The following is a 13,464-nucleotide window of genomic DNA, read 5'->3' as shown; positions in this document are numbered from 1 at the left end:
GACAAGGACCATGATCAAGACCATGACCATGACCACGATAAAGACCAAGACCATAACCAACAGCACAGACACAAACATCATGACAAGGACCATGATCAAGACCATGACCATGACCATGATAAAGACCAAGACCATAACCAACAGCACAGACACAAACATCATGACAAGGACAATGATCAAGACCATGACCATGACCATGATAAAGACCAAGACCATAACCAACAGCACAGACACAAACATCATGACAAGGACCATGATCAAGATCACGGCCATGATCAACAGCAAAGCCACAAACATCGAGTGACCATGATCGTGATCAAGGACCATGATCAAGATAACCACCATGACCAAGAACATGACCATGACCATGACCAAGACCATGCCCAACAGCACAGACACAAACATCATGACAAGGACCACGATCAAGACCATGACCATGACCATGATAAAGACCAAGACCATGACCAACAGCACAGACACAAACATCATAACAAGGACAATGGTCAAGATAACGGCCATGATCAACAGCAGAGCCACGAACATGAAGAGACCATGATCGTGATCAAGGACCATGATCAAGATCACCACCATGACCACGAACATGACCATGACCATGACCAACAGCACAGACACAAACAGCACAGACACAAACTTCATGACAAGGACCATGATCAAGACCAAGACCATGACCACAAACAAGACCAAGACCATGACCAACAGCACAGGCACAAGCAGCAGAGAAAAAAACATCGTGACAAGGACCATGATCAAGATCACGACCATGATCACGAACATGACCATGACCATGACCAAGACAATGACCAACAGCACAGACACAAGCAGCACAGACACAAACATCATGACAAGGACCATGATCAAGACCATGACCATGACCATGATAAAGACCAAGACCATAACCAACAGCACAGACACAAACATCATGACAAGGACCATGATCAAGATCACGGCCATGATCAACAGCAGAGCCACAAACAACGAGTGACCATGATCGTGATCAAGGACCATGATCAAGATAACCACCATGACCAAGAACATGACCATGACCATGACCAAGACCATGCCCAACAGCACAGACACAAGCAGCACAGACACAAACAGCACAGACACAAACATCATGACAAGGAACATGATCAAGGCCATGACCGCGAACAAGACCAACACCATGACGAACAGCACAGACACAAACAACGTGACAAGGACCATGATCAAGATCATGAACATGATAACGAACATGACCATGACCATGACCAACAGCACAGACAAAACCAGCACAGACACAAACATCATGACCAGGACCACGATCAAGACCATGACCATGATAAAGACCATGACCAACAGCACAGACACAAACATCATGACAAGGACCACGATCAAGACCATGACCATGACCATGATAAAGACCAAGACCATGACCAACAGCACAGACACAAACATCATAACAAGGACAATGGTCAAGATAACGGCCATGATCAACAGCAGAGCCACGACCATGAAGAGACCATGATCGTGATCAAGGACCATGATCAAGATCACCACCATGACCACGAACATGACCATGACCATAACCAACAGCACAGACACAAACAGCACAGACACAAACATCATGACAAGGACCATGATCAAGACCACGACCATGACCACAAACAAGACCAAGACCATGACCAACAGCACAGGCACAAGCAGCAGAGAAAAAAACATCGTGACAAGGACCATGATCAAGATCACGACCATGATCACGAACATGACCATGACCATGACCAAGACCATGACCAACAGCACAGACACAAGCAGCACAGACACAAACATCATGACAAGGACCATGATCAAGATCACGACCATGATCACGAAAATCACCATGACCAGGACCAAGACCATGACCAACAGCACAGACACAAACATCATGACCAGGACAATGATCAAGATCATGACCATGATCATGAACATGACCATGACCAAGACCATGACCAACAGCACAGACACAAACATCATGACAAGGACCACAATCAAGACAGCGACCATGACCATGATAAAGACAAAGACCATGACCACCAGCACAGACACAATCATCCTGACAAGGACCGTGATCATGATCACGACCATGATCAACAGCAGAGCCACAAACATCGTGTGACCATGATCGTGATCAAGGACCATGATCAAGATCACCACCATGACCACGAACATGACCATGACCATGACCAAGACCATGACCAACAGCACAGACACAAGCAGCACAGACACAAACAGCACAGACACAAACATCATGACAAGGAACATGATCAAGACCACGACCATGACCACGAACAAGACCAAGACCATGACGAACAGCACAGACACAAACAACGTGGCAAGGACCATGATCAAGATCATGACCATGATAACGAACATGACCATGACCAAGACCATGACCAACAGCACAGACAAAAGCAGCACAGACACAAACAGCACAGACACAAACATCATGACAAGGACCACGATCAAGACCATGACCATGATCAACAGCAGAGCCACAAACATCGAGTGACCATGATCGTGATCAAGGACCATGATCAAGATAACCACCATGACCAAGAACATGACCATGACCATGACCAAGACCATGCCCAACAGCACAGACACAAGCAGCACAGACACAAACAGCACAGACACAAACATCATGACAAGGAACATGATCAAGGCCATGACCACGAACAAGACCAAGACAATGACGAACAGCACAGACACAAACAACGTGACAAGGACCATGATCAAGATCATGACCATGATAACGAGCATGACCATGACCATGACCAACAGCACAGACACAAACATCATTACAAGGACCATGATCAAGATCACGGCCATGATCACGAACATGACCATGACCAAGACCATGACCAACATCACAGACACAAGCAGCACAGACACAAACAGCACAGACACAAACAACGTGACAAGGACCATGATCAAGATCATGACCATGATAACGAACATGACCATGACCAAGACCATGACCAACAGCACAGACAAAAGCAGCACAGACACAAACAGCACAGACACAAACATCATGACAAGGACCACGATCAAGACCATGACCATGACCATGATAAAGACCAAAACAATGACCAACAGCACAGACACAAACATCATGACAAGGACCATGATCAAGATCACGGCCATGATCAACAGCAGAGCCACAAACATCGAGTGACCATGATCGTGATCAAGGACCATGATCAAGATAACCACCATGACCAAGAACATGACCATGACCAAGACCATGACCAACAGCACAGACACAAGCAGCACAGACACAAACATCATGACAAGGAACATGATCAAGGCCACGACCATGACCACGAACAAGACCAAGACCATGACGAAGAGCACAGACACAAACAACGTGACAAGGACCATGATCAAGATCAAGACCATGATAACGAACATGACCATGACCATGACCAACAACACAGACAAAAGCAGCACAGACACAAACATCATGAAAAGGACCACGATCAAGACCATGACCATGATAAAGACCATGACCAACAGCACATACACAAACATCATGACAAGGACCATGATCAAGATCACGTCCATGATCACGAACATGACCATGACCAAGACCATGACCAACAGCACAGACACAAGCAGCACGGACACAAAAAGCACAGACACAAACATCATGACAAGGACCACGATCAAGATCATGACCATGATAAAGACCAAGACCATGACCAACAGCACAGACACAAACATCATGACAAGGACCATGATCAAGATCACAGCCATGATCAACATCAGAGCCACAAACATCGAGTGACCATGATCGTGATCAAGGACCATGATCAAAATAACCACCATGACCAAGAACATGACCACGACCATGACGAAGACCATGACCAACAGCACGGACACAGGCAGCACAGACACAAACAGCACAGACACAAACATCATGACAAGGAATATGATCAAGGCCACGACCATGACGACGAACAAGACCAAGACCATGACGAACAGCACAGACACAAACAACGTGACAAGGACCATGATCAAGATCATGACCATGATAACGAACATGACCATGACCATGACCAACAGCACAGACAAAAGCAGCACAGGCAAAAGCAGCACAGACAAAAGCAGCACAGACACAAACAGCACAGACACAAACATCATGACAAGGACCACGATCAAGACCATGACCATGATAAAGACCATGACCAACATCAAAGACACAAACGTCATGACAAGGACCATGATCAAGATCACGGCCATGATCACGAACATGACCATGACCAAGACCATGACCAACAGCACAGACACAAGCAGCACAGACACAAACAGCACAGACACAAACATCATGACAAGGAACATGATCAAGACCACGACCATGACCACAAACAAGACCAAGACCATGAACAACAGCACAGACACAAACATCATGACAAGGACCATGAACAAGATCACGGCCATGCTCACGAACATGACCATGGCCATGAACAAGACCATGACGAATCGCACACACACAAGCAGCACAGAAACAAACAGCACAGACACAAACATCATGACAAGGACCATGATCAAGATCATGACCATAATCACGAACATGACCATGACCATGACCAAGACCATGACCAACAGCACAGAAACAAGCAGCACAGACACAAACATAATGACAAGGACCATGATCAAGATCACGAACATGACCATGACCAAGACCATGACCAACAGCAAAGACACAAGCAGCACAGACACAAACAGCACATACACAGACATCATGACAAGGACCATGATCAAGACCACGACCATCACCATGATAAAGACCAAGACCATGACCAACAAGACAGACACAAAAAGCACAGACACAAACATCATGACAAGGACCATGATCAAGATCATGGCCATGATCACGAATATGACCATGACCATGAACAAGACCATGACCAACAGCACGGACACAGGCAGCACAGACGCAAACATCATGACAAGGACCATGATCAAGATCACCACCATGATCACGAGCATGACCATGACCATGACCAACAGCACAGACACAAGCAGCACAGAAACAAACAGCACAGACACAAACATCATGACAAGGACCATGATCAAGATCATGACCATGATCACGAACATGACCATGACCATGACCAAGACCATGTACAACAGCACAGACACAAACAGCACAGACACAAACATCATGACAAGGACAATGATCAGGACCACGACCATGACCACAAACAAGGCCAAGACCATGACCAACAGCACAGACAAAATCAGGACAGACACAAGCAGCACAGACACAAACAACGTGACAAGGACAATGATCGAGACCATGACCATGACCATGACCAAGAACAAGACAAAGACCATGACCAAAAGCACAGGCACAAACATCATTACAAGGACCATGATCAAGATCACGACCATGATCATGAACATGACCATGACCAAGACCATGACCAACAGCACAGACACAAGCAGCACAGAAACAAACAGCACAGACACAAACATCATAACAAGGACCATGATCACGACCATGACCATGACCATGACCAAGACCATGACCAACAGCACAGACACAAGCAGCACAGACACAAACATAATGACAAGGACCACGATCAAGACCATGACCATGATAAAGACCAAGACCATGACCAACAGCACAGACACAAACATCATGACAAGGACCATGATAGAGATCACGACATTGATCACAAACATGACCATGACCATGACCAACAGCACAGACAAAAGCAGCACAGACACAAACATCATGACAAGGACCACGATCAAGACCATGACAATGACCATGATAAAGACAAAGACCATGACCAAAAGCACAGCCACAAACATCATGACAAGGACCATGATGAAGATCATGACCATGATCATGAACATGACCATGACCATGACCAACAGCACAGACACAAGCACAGACACCAACATAATGACAAGGACCATGATAGAGATCACGACAGTGATCACGAACATGACAATGACCATGACCAACAGCACAGACGCAAGCAGCACAGACACAAACAGCACAGACACAAACATCATGACAAGGACCACGATAAAGATCAAGACCATGATCACGAACATGACCAAAAGCAGAGCAACAAACATCATGACAAGGACCATGATCAAGATCACGACCATGATCACGAACATGACCATGACCAAGACCATGACCAACAGCACAGACACAAGCAGCACAGACAAAAACAGCACAGACACAAACATTATGACAAGGACCATGATCAAGATCACGACCATGATCACGAACATGACCATGACCAAGACCATGACCAACAGCACAACCACAAGCAGCACAGACACAAGCAGCACAGACACAAACATTATGACAAGGACCACGATCAAGACCATGACCATGACCATGATAAAGACAAAGACCATGACCAAAAGCACAGCCACAAACATCATGACAAGGACCATGATCAAGATCATGACCATGATCACGAACATGACCATGACCATTACCAAGACCATGACCAACAGCACAGACACAAGCAGCACAGACAAAAACAGCACAGACACAAACATTATGACAAGGACCATGATCAAGATCAAGACCATGATCACGAACATGACCATGACCAGGACCATGACCAACAGCACAGACACAAGCAGCACAGACAAAAACAGCACAGACACAAACATTATGACAAGGACCATGATCAAGATCACGACCATGATCACGAACATGACCATGACCAAGACCATGACCAACAGCACAGACACAAGCAGCACAGACACAAGCAGCACAGACACAAACATTATGACAAGGACCACGATCAAGACCATGACCATGACCACGATAAAGACAAAGACCATGACCAAAAGCACAGCCACAAACATCATGACAAGGACCATGATCAAGATCATGACCATGATCACGAACATGACCATGACCATTACCAAGACCATGACCAACAGCACAGACACAAGCAGCACAGACACAAACATAATGACAAGGACCACGATCAAGACCATGACCATGATAAAGACCAAGACCATGACCAACAGCACAGACACAAACATCATGACAAGGACCATGATAGAGATCACAACATTGATCACGAACATGACCATGACCATGACCAACAGCACAGACACAAGCAGCACAGACAAAAACAGCACAGACACAAATATCATGACAAGGACCATGATCAAGATCACGACCATGATTATGAACATGACCATGACCAAGACCATGACCAACAGCACAGACACAAACAACATGACAAGGACCATGATCAAGACCATGACCAAGAACAAGACAAGGACCATGACCAACAGCACAGACACAAACATCATGACAAGGACCACGATAAAGATCACGTCCATGATCACGAACATGACCAGGACCATGACCAACAGCACAGACACAAGCAGCACAGACACAAACAGCACAGACGCAAACATCATGGCAAGGACCGTGATCAAGATCACGACCGTGATAACGAACATGACCATGACCAAGACCATGACCAAGAGCACACACACAAGCAGCACAGACACAAACAACACAGAGAAAAACATCATGACAAGGACCATGATCAAGACCATGATCACGAACAAGAAAAAGACCATGACCAGCAGCACAGCCACAAATATCACGACAAGGACCATTATCAAGATCACGACCATGATCACGAACATGACCGTGACCATGACCAACAGCACAGACACAAGAAGCACAGACACAAACATCATGACAAGGACCATGATCAAGATCACGACCATGATCATGAACATGACCATGGCCAAGACCATGACCAACAGCACAGACACAAGCAGCACAGACACAAACAGCACAGACACAAACATCATGAAAAGGACCATGTTCAAGATCACGACCATGATCACGAACATGACCATGACCAACAGCACAGACACAAGCAGCACAGTCACAAACAGCACAGAGACAAACATCATGACAAGGACCATGATCAAGACCACGATCAAGACCATGAACAAGACCAAGACCATAACCACGATCAAGACAATGATCAAGACCATGAACAAGACCAAGACCATGACCACGATCAAGACCATGAACAAGACCAAGACCATGACCACGATCAAGGCCACGATCAAGACCACCACCATGACCACGATCATGACCATGAACAAGACCACGACCATGACCAGGATAAAGATCACGATCAAGACCATCAACAAGACCATGACCATGACTACGATCAAGACAATGAACAAGACCATGAACAAGACTACGACCATGAACCTGATCAAGACTACCACCATGACCAGAATCAAGACCATGAACAAGACCAAGACCATAACCACAATCAAGGCGATGAACAAGACCTAGACCGTGACCACGATCAAGACGATGAACAAGACCAAGACCATGACCACGATCAGGACAATGAACAAGACCATGAACAAGACTATGACCATGACCAGGATCAAGACTACGACCATGACCAGGATCAAGACCATGAACAAGACCACAACCATGATCAAGACCATGACCACGGCCATGACCATGATCAAGACCATGAACAAGACCAAGACCATGACCACGATCAATACCATGATCAAGATCACCACCATGATCACGAACATGACCAAGACCATGAACAACAGCACAGACACAAGCAGCACAGACATAAACAGCACAGACATAAACATCATGAAAAGGACCATGATCAAGATCACGACCATGATCACGAACATGACCATGACCAAGACCATGACCAACAGCACAGACACAAGCAGCACAGACACAAACAGCACAGACACAAACATCATGACAAGGACCATTATCAAGACCATGACCATGACCAAGAACAAGACCAAGACCATGACCGACAGCACAGATACAAACATTATGAAAAGGACCATGATCAAGATCACGACCATGATCACGAACATGACCATGACCAAGACCATGACCAACAGCACAGACACAAGAAGCACAGACACAAGCAGCACAGACACAAACATAATGACAAGGACCACGATCAAGACCATGACCATGATAAAGACCAAGACCATGACCAACAGCACAGACACAAACATCATGACAAGGACCATGATAGAGATCACAACATTGATCATGAACATGACCATGACCATGACCAACAGCACAGACACAAGCAGCACAGACACAAACAGCACAGACACAAACATCATGACAAGGACTATGATCAAGACCACGACCATGACCACAAACAAGACAAAGAACATGACCAACAGCACAGACACAAACATCATGACAAGGACCACGATAAAGATCACGACCATGATCACGAACATGACCAGGACCATGACCAACAGCACAGACACAATCAGCACAGACAAAAACAGCACAGACACAAATATCATGACAAGGACCATGATCAAGATCACGACCATGATTATGAACATGACCATGACCAAGACCAAGACCAACAGCACAGACAAAAGCAGCACAGACACAAACAACATGACAAGGACCATGATCAAGACCATGACCAAGAACAAGACAAGGACCATGACCAAAAGCACAGCCACAAACATCATGACAAGGACCATGATCAAGATCACGACCATGATCATGAACATGACCATGACCAAGACCATGACCAACAGCACAGACACAAGCAGCACAGACACAAACAGCACAGATGCAAACATCATGGCAAGGACCGTGATCAAGATCACGACCGTGATAATGAACATGACCATGACCAAGACCATGACCAAGAACACACACACAAGCAGCACAGACACAAACAACACAGAGAAAAACATCATGACATGGACCATGATCAAGACCAAGACCATGATCACGAACAAGAAAAAGACAATGACCAGCAGCACAGCCACAAATATCACGACAAGGACCATTATCAAGATCACGACCATGATCACGAACATGACCATGACCAACAGCACAGACACAAGAAGCACAGACACAAACATCATGACAAGGAACATGATCAAGATCACGACCATGATCATGAACATGACCATGGCCAAGACCATGACCAACAGCACAGACACAAGCAGCACAGACACAAACAGCACAGACACAAACATCATGAAAAGGACCATGTTCAAGATCACGACCATGATCACGAACATGACCATGACCATGACCAACAGCACAGACACAAGCAGCACAGTCACAAACAGCACAGAGACAAACATCATGACAAGGACCATGATCAAGACCACGATCAAGACAATGAACAAGACCAAGACCATAACCACGATCAAGACAATGATCAAGACCATGAACAAGACCAAGACCATGACCACGATCGAGACCATGAACAAGACCAACACCATGACCACGATCAAGGCCACGATCAAGACCACCACCATGACCACGATCATGACCATGAACAAGACCACGACCATGACCAGGATAAAGATCACGATCAAGACCATGAACAAGACCATGACCATGACTACGATCAAGACAATGAACAAGACCATGAACAAGACTACGACCATGAACCTGATCAAGACTACCACCATGACCAGAATCAAGACCATGAACAAGACCAAGACCATAACCACAATCAAGGCGATGAACAAGACCTAGACCGTGACCACGATCAAGACGATGAACAAGACCAAGACCATGACCACGATCAGGACAATGAACAAGACCATGAACAAGACTATGACCATGACCAGGATCAAGACTACGACCATGACCAGGATCAAGACCATGAACAAGACCACAACCATGATCAAGACCATGACCACGGCCATGACCATGATCAAGACCATGAACAAGACCAAGACCATGACCACGATCAATACCATGATCAAGATCACCACCATGATCACGAACATGACCATAACCATGACCAAGACCATGAACAACAGCACAGACACAAGCAGCACAGACATAAACAGCACAGACATAAACATCATGAAAAGGACCATGATCAAGATCACGACCATGATCACGAACATGACCATGACCAAGACCATGACCAACAGCACAGACACAAGCAGCACAGACACAAACAGCACAGACACAAACATCATGACAAGGACCATTATCAAGACCATGACCATGACCATGAACAAGACCAAGACCATGACCGACAGCACAGACACAAGCAGCACAGACACAAACAGCACAGACATAAACATCATGAAAAGGACCATGATCAAGATCACGACCATGATCATGAATATGACCATGACCAAGACCATGACCAACAGCACAGACACAAGCAGCACAGACACAAACAGCACAGAAACAAACATCATGACAAGGACCATTATCAAGACCATGACCATGACCAAGAACAAGACCAAGACCATGACCGACAGCACAGATACAAACATTATGAAAAGGACCATGATCAAGATCACGACCATGATCACGAACATGACCATGACCAAGACCATGACCAACAGCACAGACACAAGAAGCACAGACACAAGCAGCACAGACACAAACATAATGACAAGGACCACGATCAAGACCATGACCATGATAAAGACCAAGACCATGACCAACAGCACAGACACAAACATCATGACAAGGACCATGATAGAGATCACAACATTGATCATGAACATGACCATGACCATGACCAACAGCACAGACACAAGCAGCACAGACACAAACAGCACAGACACAAACATCATGACAAGGACTATGATCAAGACCACGACCATGACCACAAACAAGACAAAGAACATGACCAACAGCACAGACACAAACATCATGACAAGGACCACGATAAAGATCACGACCATGATCACGAACATGACCAGGACCATGACCAACAGCACAGACACAATCAGCACAGACAAAAACAGCACAGACACAAATATCATGACAAGGACCATGATCAAGATCACGACCATGATTATGAACATGACCATGACCAAGACCAAGACCAACAGCACAGACAAAAGCAGCACAGACACAAACAACATGACAAGGACCATGATCAAGACCATGACCAAGAACAAGACCAAGACCATGACCAAAAGCACAGCCACAAACATCATGACAAGGACCATGATCAAGATCACGACCATGATCATGAACATGACCATGACCAAGACCATGACCAACAGCACAGACACAAGCAGCACAGACACAAACAGCACAGATGCAAACATCATGGCAAGGACCGTGATCAAGATCACGACCGTGATAATGAACATGACCATGACCAAGACCATGACCAAGAGCACACACACAAGCAGCACAGACACAAACAACACAGAGAAAAACATCATGACATGGACCATGATCAAGACCAAGACCATGATCACGAACAAGAAAAAGACAATGACCAGCAGCACAGCCACAAATATCACGACAAGGACCATTATCAAGATCACGACCATGATCACGAACATGACCATGACCAACAGCACAGACACAAGAAGCACAGACACAAACAGCACAGACACAAACATCATGAAAAGGACCATGTTCAAGATCACGACCATGATCACGAACATGACCATGACCATGACCAACAGCACAGACACAAGCAGCACAGTCACAAACAGCACAGAGACAAACATCATGACAAGGACCATGATCAAGACCACGATCAAGACAATGAACAAGACCAAGACCATAACCACGATCAAGACAATGATCAAGACCATGAACAAGACCAAGACCATGACCACGATCGAGACCATGAACAAGACCAAGACCATGACCACGATCAAGGCCACGATCAAGACCACCACCATGACCACGATCATGACCATGAACAAGACCACGACCATGACCAGGATAAAGATCATGATCAAGACCATGAACAAGACCAAGACCATGACCACGATCAAGGCAATGAACAAGACCAAGACCATGACCACGATCAAGACGATGAACAAGACCATGACTATGACTACGATCAAGACAATGAACAAGACCATGAACAAGACTACGACCATGAACCTGGTCAAGACTACGACCATGACCAGAATCAAGACCATGAACAAGACCAAGACCATAACCACAATCAAGGCGATGAACAAGACCAAGACCGTGACCACGATCAAGACGATGAACAAGACCAAGACCATGACCACGATCAGGACAATGAACAAGACCATGAACAAGACTATGACCATGACCAGGATCAAGACTACGACCATGACCATGATCAAGACCATGACCACGGCCATGACCATGATCAAGACCATGAACAAGACCAAGACCATGACCACGATCAAGACCATGATCAAGATCACCACCATGATCACGAACATGACTATAACCATGACCAAGACGATGAACAACAGCACAGACACAAGCAGCACAGACACAAACAGCACAGACATTAACATCATGACAAGGACCATCATCAGGACCATGACCATGACCACGAACAAGACCAAGACCATGACTGACAGCACAGACACAAACAGCACAGACACAAACAGCACAGACATAAACATCATGAAAAGGACCATGATCAAGAT

General features: G+C 45.7%; 1 protein-coding gene across 1 annotated transcript in view; it reads left to right on the top strand.

Annotated features, from left to right (window-relative positions):
- LOC107373536 (uncharacterized) overlaps positions 1 to 13,464 on the top strand; it is a 76,718-nt gene extending 63,254 nt beyond the window's left edge. Inside the window, exon 28 of the mRNA XM_070543754.1 lies at positions 1 to 13,464. This exon is cut by the window's left edge and continues 18,767 nt beyond it. Coding sequence (XP_070399855.1) covers positions 1 to 13,326 — 13,326 coding nt within the window. The 3' untranslated portion in view covers positions 13,327 to 13,464.

Source organism: Nothobranchius furzeri, chromosome 13 (genome assembly GCF_043380555.1).
Source record: "Nothobranchius furzeri strain GRZ-AD chromosome 13, NfurGRZ-RIMD1, whole genome shotgun sequence".
In the NCBI taxonomy this organism is placed as follows: Eukaryota; Metazoa; Chordata; class Actinopteri; order Cyprinodontiformes; family Nothobranchiidae; genus Nothobranchius; species Nothobranchius furzeri.
This window is presented reverse-complemented; position numbering and strand designations above follow the sequence as displayed.